This window comes from Populus alba, chromosome 12 (assembly GCF_005239225.2).
Source record: "Populus alba chromosome 12, ASM523922v2, whole genome shotgun sequence".
Classification (NCBI taxonomy): Eukaryota; Viridiplantae; Streptophyta; class Magnoliopsida; order Malpighiales; family Salicaceae; genus Populus; species Populus alba.
The window spans coordinates 1,826,771-1,841,659 of record NC_133295.1 but is presented as its reverse complement, the minus strand read 5'-3'; the positions used below and the strand labels follow the sequence as shown (position 1 = coordinate 1,841,659).

General features: G+C 32.8%; 2 protein-coding genes across 3 annotated transcripts; both read right to left on the bottom strand.

The window, feature by feature from the left end:
- Window positions 1-1,025: 1,025 nt before the first annotated feature.
- LOC140956216 (uncharacterized) lies at window positions 1,026-5,867 on the bottom strand. 2 transcript variants are annotated; one of them, XR_012171347.1, is made up of 4 exons: window positions 5,059-5,867; window positions 2,309-3,009; window positions 2,060-2,208; window positions 1,026-1,808 (listed from the first exon to the last, which is right to left on the bottom strand). XR_012171347.1 is itself a non-coding variant. In XM_073412866.1 (2 exons), the coding sequence occupies exon 1, from the start codon at window positions 5,186-5,188 to the stop codon at window positions 4,031-4,033; it is 1,158 nt and encodes a 385-aa protein (XP_073268967.1). In that variant the 5' UTR covers window positions 5,189-5,834; the 3' UTR covers window positions 2,670-3,009; window positions 3,905-4,030. The 2 variants fall into 2 exon arrangements, 1 of the variants encoding a protein (XP_073268967.1); XM_073412866.1 differs by lacking the exons at window positions 1,026-1,808; window positions 2,060-2,208 and having other exon boundaries at window positions 2,670-3,009; window positions 3,905-5,834.
- Window positions 5,868-6,515: 648 nt separating this feature from the next.
- LOC118035926 (uncharacterized) lies at window positions 6,516-10,126 on the bottom strand. Its single transcript, XM_035041598.2, has 8 exons — window positions 9,830-10,126; window positions 9,062-9,206; window positions 8,809-8,977; window positions 8,271-8,541; window positions 7,838-8,103; window positions 7,533-7,748; window positions 7,093-7,195; window positions 6,516-6,943 (listed from the first exon to the last, which is right to left on the bottom strand). The coding sequence occupies exons 1-8, from the start codon at window positions 9,978-9,980 to the stop codon at window positions 6,885-6,887; spliced, it is 1,380 nt and encodes a 459-aa protein (XP_034897489.1). The 5' UTR covers window positions 9,981-10,126; the 3' UTR covers window positions 6,516-6,884.
- Window positions 10,127-14,889: the final 4,763 nt, after the last annotated feature.

Below are 14,889 nucleotides of genomic sequence, written 5' to 3'. Positions count from 1 at the left end.
TTATTATTTTGATGTACTAGTGTTAAAAATAAATTGAAAAAAAATATATTATTTTAATATATTTCAAAGTAAAAAGTATTTTGAAAAACAACTTTAACTATATTTTTAAATAAGTGTTTGATGTACCAAATCAACTAATAACCCAAGTAATCCAAAACCTTACTGGATCAAAGGGATTAAATTTGACAATTATGGTTGAAAGCCTAAGGAAAAAGGCATCCATACACCCATAATTACCTTATATGTGCTCGTTAATTAATTAATTATGTTATTTGCCATCACATAGAAGATAAAAAAAACATCTCCAACTCTCCCTTCACAAATCGCTAACATGTTAACCTAGTCAGTCAACATATATCTAAAAGAAAACTACAGGCCAACAATTAAAATAAAATCTGTGCCATATTTTACGAAACAGAGTAATTTAAATGTTTATCCTGTCTTGTTATTATCTGAAGCTTACCATATTCGTGCATCAATTAGAATTAGAGATTGCATTACGGAAAGAGAGATCCAAAAGAATGGAAAGAAGCAATTTAGTTAACAAAAATCAAAAACCAAAAAAAAAAAAAAAAACAGAGAGAAAGCCCAAAACTAATTTTTGAATTGGGAGAAAGAAGGATTATTGTGTTTGATCTCCTAAAAAGACCATGGTTTCTTGATTTTGGCGGCACCTTTGGCCAGGAATTTTCTTAGGTATCGTTACTTATAATTAGAAAATTAAGCAAGGAATGAAACTTCCTTTACCATCAGACAGAGATCTTAAACTATATATAGTTAGAGAATAGTAAAAATCAATTATAAAGTTTCATCTATTATGAGCATGTTGGCCCAGAACTTGATTAACTAGGTCATGAATCTATTTAGGTCGAAGAAAAATAAAAAAAATATATATTATTATTAAAAGAACTTTATCTTTTAATAAACTGACTTAGCTCGGCTGGATTAATCGTGATCTAATAAACTTTAGATACTAGGGTTTAGATTAAAAAAAAAAAAAAAAAAAGATACACAACAACGAAGATATTTTCACATATACTTCTAGTAAAACTAGACTTGATCAGCAGCTTCAGACAAATTTGAGGTTCCTAATGTCTTTGCTGTATCCTGGAACCCAAATACTGTTGGATTTCCCCTTGATGAACAAGAAAGTAGTCAACAATTTCTCTTATATTAATTTATCTTCACCCCCCCCCCCCTGAACGTTTAAAAGTGAAGCTCTTTCACTCGTATACACCAGTGGCTTGATTACTTTTTTCCATTACCACAGATTCAATTGAACATGACATGTACAATTACAAGTATTTCTAGCTATCCAAATATATTACTGCGTGCTATTACATTAATCTCGCTGGATGCTCAAAAACCATTTATCAATCGTTGGATACCCAATTAGTGCCTGCATGTTGGTGTGATATTGCTTCCGCTACATTAATGGCAGAGTCCCATCTTCTTGATAGCCTCTCTCAGAGCCCAATCAAGCTTCACCATGTAAAGCACCTCATCACCTTCTACTGAGTGAAAGGCCACCTATAACTATACCCATGTGGTTTCTGCATGGTGCCCTAATGAATGCATGGGAGCATCAATTACACTTCATCTGAAGGCTGCATGAACGTTGACTTTCTGAAGTTGGGGTTTGGCCCTAGGATCTGTCCATATATATTGTTGAACTGCTTGTTATTTGAGTAGCATGTTGTCTCTTTTGCACAATAAAATGCCTTGCTCCTTCACTCAGCATAAATTCCAAAGACCACATACACAGTTCTTCTAGGATCAACTGGGTCCCTGCTAAACCACATGTATCCCTGGAACACATATTTGAAAGTTTTCAGATGCTTCGTGTTCATCTCCCATCATCTTTAAAGAGGGGCTGCCCCTCTCTCAATTCTCCTCAAAATCAATATTTCACTCATTCATCGAAGTAAAAATCAATCACTTTAAATGTCAAAAAACACCATCAAGATGTAGAATTGAAAATCTATAAAACCCATAAGAGAATTCTACTGATAAATGTCAAAGTGACAGAAATAGAAGGCAATAAAAGGTGTCACCTGACCTTGTTCAGCAGTTGCACGGTTCTGTTGTTCTAACCAACTAACCAACAGAATATTCAAAGACAGATCTGCTGCCTGCTGGTAATCTTTCCATTTAATTTTGTGGTGTGTACCTTCTCTGAGCAATCAATTTCTTTCTTCAAATTATGTTCTACAATGTTAGGAAGTAGGATAAATTATATATAAAAATTACATGTTAGAATTAAGAAAATGAAAAAAAGTTCTCATATAGCATAAACCAAGGGAATTACATATATTGAGTCACTGAATAAAGGAAACATTTAACCAATGTGTCTCCATTTTTCCATCAACTCTTGAAATATATCTTCAGCTGTTTCCTTTCTTCTTCATTACATTTGAACCACAGACTTAATCATGAAGTTTGGTGTAGAAGGGCTAACTCTTATAGCTTCATCATTATAATCATAGCTTTCACTTGCTTTGAGATTGTTTAGTAGTTAAGGCTGTGGGAAAAAGTTTCCTCTTGTTTAGAAAATACTTCAGATGTTGGAAGAAACTAAGCTGAGCTTTTGACAACTAAATAGAGAAAGGTGTGTTTACTTGTGATTCTTTGACAGGGTTGGAGTGACAAGGATTCCCTTGATGTTCTTGAAGATTAACTTTTAAAAATTATAACCAAATGAGCATACAGTGAACACATGAATGCATAACTAATCAATACTTCAACATGCAAGTGTATCCAACTCTCGTGTTTTTGCTGTCCTGCATGTCTTTTAACTCAGTTTCCAAGAACAAATACTTACAACCAACATCTCAACTAGGGGTATTGAGATCATCCAAATTAATTCATTTTATTCCTAATGGTTGATTGATGTGATCTTTCAACCAAAATGTGGATGTTCGCTGAGGACGCCAACAGGGGTCAGGAAGCAAGAAGAAAGGCTTAGTCTAGGCAGTTTGGTACATAAAATGCAGCCAAAGGAGCCAAAACCTACAACAAGAGAGAGAATTACATGGGCCAGTCAAAAGTGCAGGACTTCATAGACTGCCTATAACAAAGTTAAAGCCAGAATCAACTTCTGCAAACTAAATCAGCCAAGTAAGAAACAGCTGTAGCAATGCAGAAACAGTAGTTAAACCCAGAGAAACAATTGTAGTATTGGTGCCTCATAATTTGCATCAACAGACTAGAATCAGCAGAATCAATGCAACAGCAACATTACCACTGAATGCATAGTGAAATTAGATTTCTCACAAAACAGGCATCATCAACAAAACAGTCGAATACAAGGCACGAGATCAGGGAGGTGTCTTCAGTCCATAACAGAGAAGCAGGACCAAAATGTCAGTCCTTATATGAAGAACGAACTTATCAGTATTTTGATTCTATTGGAGCTAATTAAACACAGCATCCCAGAGGCAATATACTTCGAAGAATGAATTCAAATATAGCACCTTATTGTGAAATAAACAACATTTTGTGAAACAGTCAATAAGCAAGAAACAAAACTCTATCAAGTTAAGCTAATTATCCACATTCACAATTTTCAAAATGACACCAAGGAAAGGACATGTTTGGCACATAAATTAACAGCCACATAAAGCAGATATAAAATCCTGAACAGATCTTTGCTGCATTATTCCATAAAATTGCTTCTTTTCCATTCCTTCTATTACCATAGAATGTGTGCCACCGTCAGTCATTCAGGTTAAATATCAATGCTATTTCTATTGAAGCATGCTCATATGATATAAGTAAACGAGTAACCAGCACGGCCAGAGAGAGAGAGCATGTAAGAGATGTAATTACAGATAGAAAACAGAAAGCACAAAGATTGAATTGAAGAATGTAATATGAAAGATCACAAGTACAAAGAATTTCATACGTAAAGGAAAGCACACTGTTTTAACTCTTTGAAAGCTCAAAAGTTGAGAACCTATCGGAAAATTATAGGTAAATCTACAGATTTGGTGTCATCCTTGACATATCCCCAACAATTCTTTAGAACACCTTAGCAGCTGTTCCATTGCTGAGGTGCAAGTCCTGAGTGCAAGCATTCATTGAGGAACTTGGGTCCACCATCTGGAATTAACCTCTCATCTAACTTTCTCCTACTATACTTCAGCAGATAGCGATCATTCTTTCTCTTGCAACTTTTATCATCAGGTGTCATAGACTCATTTCGTTCCCTAAAAGATTGAGAACCAGAGTTCACACTATGGTCATTCCCCCTTGAGTCTATCAATTTGCTGAAAAAGCTCTGTTCTCCCATCTTCGAACACTTGCCCGCATTTCCATCTTTCTTAGCATTAGCTCTGATTTTACCATCACCAATTCCATTCGATTTCCGACACTCCAAGTCCACACTTTTACTCAGAAAATCATTAAGCTTTCCATAAGCACTGGGATTCCTAAAATCAGAATTTGTAATCCGCGTTTTACCGTTACCCTCCCCTCTCCTAGCAACACCCAAACAACTTGAATTAACCAAGCACAAATTACTAGATATCCGGGGCGAGCTATTTATTGCTCGATGCAACTGAAACGCCAATTCAAAATCATCAACATCATTTTTCTCCTTAATAAACCCATTATTAGCCACCATATCCAATGCTTTCCTGGCCACATCTGCCTCATTCCTCTCCTCCAATGCCTTCCTCACAGCCAAATCCCTAGCCCTAACCGCAGCCTCAACCTTCTCCTGTACCACACAATTAGCATCCTCCAAACTTCTACCCAAAACCCTACCACTATTCCTCTTGCTATCCCTACAAACTCCCCCCCTCTTACTAGCAACCGAATTAGGCACCCAACAATCTATACAAACAGAAAAATCACCACCACCATCACAACTAGAATACGACCAAGGGGTGACAGCCTTACGTTTTGCAAAACAAGATTTATGAACAACCCTCTTACATTGGCAACAACGAAAACACTTAGTCTTATCAGATGATTGTCTGAAACAGTAAGAGCAAATCCTGGAAGACTCAACAAGATTAAAACATTTTGTGCAAAGAAGGATGATTCGCCACTCACTGTATAAAATTTCGAGTCTTTTATGGGAGGAGATGCGGAGACCACAAGACTGACATTCTGTCAGATTTGGCTGATCCCTTGTCTTCTTGGCTTCGTTGCTGATCATGGGCTGTTCTTGTTTTGCTCTCATTCTCTCTTGATCCGTGGAGAATTTCTGATCAAGATTAGCTTTTTATCGCCTTCATCCTCTTCCCTGCCTATAAACCTGGCAGGAGGAGGGAACAAAAGAAAATGAGAGGTTACTGCCTTTGGAGGGCCTTATAGGTTTTATATTTTATACAAGCAGTCCCTCAACAAAATAGTTTCTTACTTTTACTCCTACACTTCAAGTTTCTTTATATGGTTAGTCCATCTTTTTGCACAGTGTTTTCTTTATATCTTTTCTTAATAGTTCCTTAATTTGCTATTTACAAATTCACAGTGGCTACTGAGAAGCAATTTAATATCATCAATGATCTGACAGAGATCTCAAATAGCATCTCCATGTTGATGGGATATTTCTTCAGCTATAATGGCTGAATCAGTCTCAGAATCAGCACTCCCATCACTGCCTATCCCAATTTGTCCGATCGTTGCGGTGGAAAACCATGACTTTTTGTTTTCAAGGTTGCGGTGTGGCCCCAGGAGCTTTCCATTTTGCTGAAATGCTTGTGTTGAGTGGCGTGTTGTCTCTTTTGCACAAAAGCATGCCTTGCACCTTGCCACTGGGCAAAAAGAATACAGTCCTTCTAGTATCAACCCAAAAAACCCCTTCGCTCATTCTTCTAGCCGTGGTCGGAATCCAGGCTGCAACCTAGTGGGTAAAGTATCTTCTGTTCTTTTTTACAATCTCAGCAAATTCCAGGCAATATAATTTAAAACCTGAGCTAAACCAAGAGTGGTGAGTTTTTAAGTTGAAATTATTGTACAAAAATTAATAACAATATCAAGAAAAACGGTCTAGATGTTTTTTTTTTACATTCAATATTTATTTTTTTCAAGCCGCAAAGTGAGTAATAACCTAGTTAGCAAAATAACAAAAACATAGTCAATTTACTGTTAATATAAATAGTGAAATTTATCATTTCCAAACTTTTTTTCTCCTTTTCTTAACCTTGTATAGCTTAATTAAATGAAATTAGATTTCAAATTATCCAAAATTAAAAGAAAGAAACTGTCTAATCACTTTTGATCAAACAAGGGAAATTAACATGTCACCTGAGATTATAGTTGTTCGAGATGGTCAGACCATGGATTCAAACCAATTCATAGGTCACAAGATAACCCGTGTTAGTTTATTTTTACTTGGAACTTCATCTCATTATTCAAGCTTAAACCAGGTCATTGCTTCTTTTAATTCAAATCGAAACTCGTCTTAAATGAGGCTCTAAGTTATGGATTTTCTACGTCAACAGTACTGGTTTTATAACTGTCCAAAAAAAAAAACTAAAAAAAAAAATCATTTCAACCCAAACCAATGAAAAAGCAGGCAAGTCTATTAAGAAGCCAGATACACCTTCAATAGATACAAAATTATAGACCAAGCTTTGAAAAGAATAACATGAATTACTTTGTAGACATGTCAGATTCCTTAACAAGCAAAGGAGGGAATGAAAGAAACGACTGCTGATACACTACGCTGTCAAACAGGTGACAGCCAAAAAAGAATGATAATTATAGAAGCTCAAGAGACGTATTTGTATCTCCGTTTTCTTTGGAGGACAGACCACTATAGTCTCCTTGTTAAATTTCAAGGCTAAATCACATCTAGTTGGAAGCACGACAAATGTATAGAATGACTTGGATGGTTGTTTCCAGAAATCTTTGGTCTACTGTATAGAGATTAATCAGATGTTTAGTGGCTCTGCCTCGGTATCCCTTTCCTTCATCGACCGGTCTTCTGTCTCTGTAATAATTTACAACAGGCAAAAATTGGAACCATTAGCACCATATCTTCTCCCACCATGCAGCACGCACAATATATTGTAAGATGAACTGAGCACTGCATTTATATCAAAGTTCAACAGAAGTAGCAAGATTAAGGCAAAGATTTACTTGGCTTGTCCGCAATCATCATGAGCCTCCTCTGCAAGATAGATGCCACGAAGAGGAAAATTGAGCACATGCCGAACATAATGGTGATAGGGAAAGCATTAACCTTCAAATCAAAAACCAAAGAACAAGTTAGTAACAGAAAACAAGAGACACTCGGTGTTTCCAGTCATGGTTGGATGGGTGGGAGGGGGAAGGTGGTAAGCATGGAGCGAAAAACTACTTCCAGGTTACAGATTGGTCATGCTGAAGATGGCTACCAATGGGGTTAGTCTTAACCAATCGAATGTTAAACCAGTGAACTTTGTCCACTGAGGGTTATCAAAAATTATATACTGTGGCAAAACTTCCTGGAAATTAATCTGGGTTTTTTCAGCTCTATAAGCAATTCTACAATTGCTACTCCTAATGAGTCATGATACACAGTAAAGCTAGTAACTTACATTGTACAGAACAATGCACACAAAGATATTGAGTGGAATGCGGAAGAAGTTCATAATGGTGCTCCTGGCCTCCTCAGGAATGTATTGGGACCTCATCTTCATAATGGAAGGCCAGAATATCCCTACACAAGCCTCAAAGGTACAGAAGCCAAGTATCTGGAGACAGCTTGAGAATGAGATGCCTTCAACTTTCTCTTTAGGAGGTGGAAATAAGAACTGTTCCATGTCAAAGAAACTGAAGATTAATAAGAGAAATTGAAAGGGGAAAGAAAGGAGTAAAAGAATGGATTGGAAATTATACATACACTGGATACAATAGGAAGCAAAAGAGAGGCTGATGAAACAACAAAAACAATCTGCATGTAGCTCTCTACTCTGGGTGATGAGCGGGCCATCAACCGAGATGCAAGAGAGCTTCCCAACATTGAGGCCAACATGAATGTTGCAAAAATAAATCCATGAGGAATCTCTTCATCATTTGGGCTCAAAGCTGGTGTCCAAAGGAACACAAAGGTATACATAGAACCTTCAAACAGAGACTGAATGGCACCCAGCAAAGCAATTTTTTCATCTGAACAGCATTTAACATAATTCAGAGAAAAGAAGAAAAAAGGAATAGGGAAAAAAATGTGGAAGGAATGTCAAAAGCAAGGAAGAAACAAACTGAAAATAAAACTAGCTTGCCAAACACCACAAGGAACAATGAATGCATCATGCAAAGCAACTAGAGGACTCTACCAGAAGCAATGGCCACAGCAGCACCCCTAAATTGGGCAAGCAAGTCCTTGTTTTCTGAAGGATCTCCATAGTTCTCTGACCATGATGACAAAATAATAGCCATTCCAATTGCAAGAAAGCATGCAGCAGCATCAAAAGGAGCCACAGGACCAAGTTGAAATGTATCTACAAGAAGGTTTCCAAACAATCCAGACAAAATTGCCACAAGACCATTTCCCAGAAAAATCGCCTTTGAAAATGTCAGTGATAGCCATTGTTGCTCAAAGCCCCTCTGCACCAGTTAAGCGAAGTAAAGAAGAATTAAGATAGGTAGCATTCAAAGGTAATCACGCATCAGTTACTGAATAGATTGAAATGATTTTAGCAAAGACTAGCACGTAGAAACTGCCTATAGCAGAAACTTGGATTGGAAACCTTGAACCAATTAATTTTACGAGGTTCTCTGATCTACCAAGTGATCACTTAATTATTTGTTCTTCTAGACCTAAATGCAGCCAGTAATAACAAATAGCTCTACAGCAGAAACACGATCCTTTACCTTGTTGTGTTCCGCAACCAGCCATGACTCAAATGATGAAAATAAGAGAGAAGTGGCGATACCTCCCAATATACGACCTATCATTAAAATTCTGTACTGAGGAGAATGCTTTGTAATGCAGCTCAGTACATAGGTAATGCAATAAGTCACGCATGCCCTCCTTCGACCCCTGAAATAAAACCAAGCAAAGCACACTTAGTAAAAGAAAGAGAACTTTTAGAAAACAATAACAAAACTCAGAGGAAACTCTCACTGTTTATCAGCCAGCGATCCAACAATTGTCCCAAACAGCATGGAGGACCCGAAACCAGCAATAAACAGCTGCCCAATATCCCCTTTACCAAAGCCGTATGTAGTGTAAAGGAAGTAAACATATGGACCTTGCAACCAATCACCAGCTGTCACCACAAAAAACAGTAATTTATCATGAACATAATTGTTGAAACAACTGAATTAACAAGCTCTACTCTGATAGTCAAGGCAAGAATTAAGAAATTTCAAATCCAGCTAAAGCCTTAAGAAACTGCTTAACTAAAATTCAACAAAATAAACAAGATCATTCAAGTATATAATTAAAATGAAAAATAAATGCCAAATGAAGTCATTATTTTGACATATCAAAGAAACCAGATCCAATCTCCGTGATCAGTTCACAAGGCAGAAACTTGCCGCTCTGTACAAAACGCAAAGTAAGCTCAAATCTTTACAGCACCAAATACCGACCCTCCACTACGTAGTAGACAAAACAAACAAAAGAAGACCCATAAATTTATGACAAATCTAAATCCAGATCCAACGTCCCCGCCATACAAAAAACACAGCCTGAATCCCACATTCTTACACGACTCATTGTTTTCATAAAGTTTTGAGCTTTCAGCAACAACAAAACCAATCCCACAAAAATGCTAATAAACCCACCTCCAAAAACCAATCAAAAACACATAAATCACATCAGATCCATATAAAGACAATGATAGATCTAAAAAGTTCGAATTTCTAATGAAAGAAAGGGAACACTCACCCATCATAAGAGAGTAAACAACAAGGTAATTGTTCTTGAAAGAATTGAAAGCAGGAGATGTATTGATTCGATCTTTTGTTGTCTTGCTTAGCTCAATTCCTAAAACTACAGCACTTAATGCCCCAAAAACCAAATAGTAAAAAGCTTCCATTTTTTCTGTTTTCCCTCACTCTCCTGTTTTTGAGAGAAAGAAGCCTAGGCAAAAACCAAAAAATATTCTGTGATGTATAATGTTGCGTTGCTATAGGCTTAACAACCTCTACACATAGGATGCGAGGATCTCTTCTCTTTGAAGAATGCGTGAGAGAGAGTTATATATAGCACAGGTTGAAGAAGAGTGGGCTGTAATCTTCTGCATGCTATGCTATCATCATCTTTTTGGTATTTTTTAGCTGCTGCTCATGATTTTTGGACTTCGCTCTATGCATTTGTTGTACGTTTGACTTTGAAGTGTCACAAAATTAAAATTATTTCCTAGTGTTTGATATTGTATACAAATTATTTTTAAAAATATTTTTATTTAAAAATATTTAAAATATTTTTTTATTTTTTTATATCAGCTTATTAAAATCATAAAAAATTCAATTATATATTTTATTAAAATAAATATACTTATAAAAAGTATACAAAAGTAGAAACTATTATATTTTTTAACATATATATACTAGTAAATAAATAATTAAAATGAAAGAAATTAATGGTGTGATCAAGACATTCTTTAATATTATGATATATTTTTTTTTTCAAAGCAATTGTGTTGGACTCTACACATAATTGTGTTCCAAATCAACTGCTTTTCATCAATGAAAATCAAGCTTTTTTATTTATTTTACATGTTAAAAATCACCTCATAATAATTATAACCAAACTTATATTTTTTTAAAAATTTTTTTTATACCACAACTAAAAATATTTTTTTAACCTACTTTTTTAAATCACAACTATAAAAGCTATTACAATATCTTATATGACCAACCATTTAAAATTTGAAGTATTTTTTATTTGAAGTATAGAGAATCTTACATGTCAAAAAAAACAAATTAGTAAATTATTTCTGAGATCTAGCCTTGATCAAGTTTAAAATGAATTAGATAGGAGATGATCTTATTAAAATCAAATGACTTATCAAGTGAACACATGACCTAACCAAAATCTTGTTTGACTTTGAAAAAACTTAAAATAAAGTTTCATTAACTTTTTATCAAAAAAAAATTGGATTGAATCGGGCTAACCTGTCATGACCCGAGCCTTAAATCAAATTATAAGCATGATCAATGCTAAGTTCAATAACTTTGCATCAATGATCTAGATGTTGTTATGTGTGCTAATAATTTTTTTTTTTTTATTAAGTGTAATATGTTTTTAAAAATGCATAAATATGGTGTAGTTTTTTTTTTTTTTCCGCTTTTTGTGTTGTGAATATGTTAGGTATTTATGATATTAGAGGAATTAATGTATGCTGAAATTAAATATAAAGCTAAAAAGAATGGAGAAAACACTCCTGTTTTCCACACCTATTATAGATTAAATAGTAATTTATAGTGTTGTTTTTTAATTATTTTTCACATATAGTAATTTAGTTCTTTGCTAAATTAGGTGTTCATCAATGTCATTATTTCACAAAGGCAATCCTCTTTCAAAATCGAGAAACATTATCTACTAACATCATTGTTTTTAATCCATAAAAGTTGTTTAGATTTTTTTTTTAAGCTTTTTTTTAGTTGTGTTTTTTTTAGTTTTTAAAAGTTGTTTTCCCTCCCCCTTCCTTGGTCACACCAAAAAGAAGAAAAAACCACACAACATTGGAATTAAAATATGGTTTTTATCTTCTTTCGAGACTAAAAAATCGTTTGAGAACGTAGTTAAAATTGTGTTTTTTTAAATTTTAATTTATTGTTTTTGCTAATTTTTTTATATGTTTTTAGATGGTTTGATATGCTGATCTTAAAAATAATTTTTTAAAAATAATAAATTATTAATTTGATACATTTCTAAGAGAAAAAACACTTTAAGTTGTCACCGCTACTATAATTTCAAACAAGCCTAAAACTACATATTCTATTAAGTGGCAGTTGCTATATATATATATATATATATATATATATATATATATATATATATATATATATATATATATATATATAGTTCAATCTTTTTTATGAAATAAAAATAACAATCAAAGACAAATAAGTGAAATGTATTAAATGTGATTTTTTTTATGAAATAAGATAAAATTATCCATTTTTCTATTCTTATGTAAATTTCAAGGAATTAAGATTGTATTAGTTAGTGTCTCATGAACAAATAGGTATGTTGTTAAAGGATGAACATATATACTAAATAAATTTATTTTTGTAGTAACTTTGAAAATAATTTTTATATTTTCAAAATAAAAACAACACAAAAACATGCTTATTATATTTTATTGTCTCTTTTTTTTTTTAATCTTGAGATAATAACCCTACCCTATCTAAAATATACTTTTTATATAATATAATTAGTGTGTAATCTTCTTCTCATTTATCCCAAAAGGCTTCAATTTTAAAGAAAAGATAACAATAAATCGCTAATAATGACAAATTTAATATCTGATCAAAGTATAATTTAATCTCAATTCTCGAAAACCGGGTAACACTGAAGAATATGAAAAAAGTCAAAGTATCTATAGTATATTTTTCTGTTTCCAGATCTTGACAGGGTACAAGCATGAGAAGCGAGTGACATATTGTAGGGCCCACAAGCGCGGTTTTCTCCGTGACTGGTTGTACGGACGAATGAGACGTGGCAAGATCAAGACGAGTTTGATGAATTTTATCGTGGCTTTCAGTGTCGGTGGTTCTGTCGACGAGAGCTAGTACTGGAGACCCGCATGGCATGTCTTGGATCATGTGCTTATGTTAACATTTTGTGTTCCCACTTTCCATTTCTCTGCACCGTCTGATGTAAAGTGGGACATGTGTGAAGAAAGTACTTCACTATTTTTGATCATGTACTTATGTGGGGGGCTTGCTCAAGAGTGTTGTTCCATTTGTAGAAGAAGAAATTAATTTAGCATTTGGTGAAGGAAATACGCCAACCACAATGAATTTTATAACTGCAATAAATAATACAATGAGTTTTTATATATTAAAATTGAATTTTGACATATTTTGTTTAAGATGGTATGTTAATAATGAAACTCATGTATTTATGAAATCTTATTATTGTAATTTTTAGTTTAATTTAATTTTAAAGTAATAAAAACAACATATAAATTTTTTTTTGATCAAACACACATGCTTATAATAATAGATATAAATTTCATTATAATTTTTAGATAATGATGAAATTTTCTTAAAGATTCTAGAATACTTGTGTTTTATAAGGGATAAAATTTAATAGGCATTGAGAGAAGTTATTGTTCGAGGTTTATCCTATTTTTTTAATTAATTTAGGATTTTTTTCTATTTGTTTTAGATTTTCTTTTTATTTTTTCAGTTTAATTCAAAATGTTTCTCTTAGTATATAAGAAATATAAAGTAGTTGTAATATAGAGTTTTGATGAGAAAAAATATTAAGTAATAAAATTTTAAATTAAAGTTTTTGTGTGGTGACCTTTTTTTATAGAATTATGTCTTTATATATATATATATATATATTTTTTTTTTTTTTTGTTCTTTGAAAATACTAGGTGATGATATTTTTATCATTTTTTGTGAGTCATGTATTTTATTTTTATTTTCTCTTTAGTGTTTTTTTTTTATAAAAAAAATTAGACACATAAAATAACTAATACAATAACACTAATTATTCTCTTATTACTATAAAATTTCTCATTATGTTAAAAAAGGAGCAAAATATTTTACCATCTTAACTAATATTTTAAAAATCTTACATTAATGGTTTTTTTTTTTTTTTTGTACATGTATAACTGGTAGAAGAACGCATTTCATATCTCACTTTTGCTCTCTTTTTTTAATTGGAGTGGAAATAATAATTTTCACTTTCTATTGCTTTATGAAACTAAAAAAAAAATAGACTATAATACTATATGTATATCTTCGTCCCTATATATAATTTAAAAAAAACATATTTTATTTATTTATGCATTTCCATCAAATTTGGTTATAAAAGGAAATAATAGAGTTTTGGATGAAAGGAAATAATAGATAAATACAAAATTTATAAATAAATAATGTAAATTGGGAATAAGATATTTTACAAAGGTTAGTTGAAGAATATGAATAAATTTGTTCAATATAGGGAAAGATACCTGGAATTATTTAAAAGAAAATGAACATTAATGGAAACTTTATTTTTTAAAAAAAAATCTAGGCCCCTCTCTTGTTTAAAGTAGTCGGTCAGGGAGGAAAGGACATTCCTTTTGTTTTCTTCCTTGCTTTTCTCTAAATTTCTGAGGTAAATTAAATTCTTGAGACATTAATAAGTAAGATTATTGGAGATAAACACATAATACACAAGAATTGTGAGCAATTAAAGTGAGAAGAAAAGTATAGTTTTAGAGAGAAAAACTAGGAAAAAGGAAGGAAGAAGAAGAAGAAGGATTAGTGGAAACTCGACTCAAAGGCATTCGAAGTTGATATAATCAATTGGCAAGGTGTTTTAAACCCATTCATTCAAGTTTGGCGGAAATTTAATGGTTTTGATAAAAAAAACAAATTCTCAAAATCTAAGTGAGGATTCGTTTTTGAAATTTAGAAGAATTGCAAAATCAGGTGTAATTGAAGTAATTAAGATGAAATAAGTTGTGATGGATCATGGAAAAACGAAGTAGAAATCATGGTGGTAATGAAGGGCTAGGGCCAGCCATGTCTGTTTCTAAATTAGAAGTTGTTTGTTTGAGTTAAATGTTTAGAAATTACATGAAATTAAGGTGTTGTTGATAATGATGATTAAAAATGAATTAAATTATTTTACCATAATCTAATTGATTTTATTAGTTTATTGTAAATTAAGGTATGTGTGTGATTTTGTAGGGAAATTGTGTTATTGATTTATAATTGATGGATTTAGTTAGATTAACTTATTTTTAATGTAAATTCATGAACAATTGAAGAAAC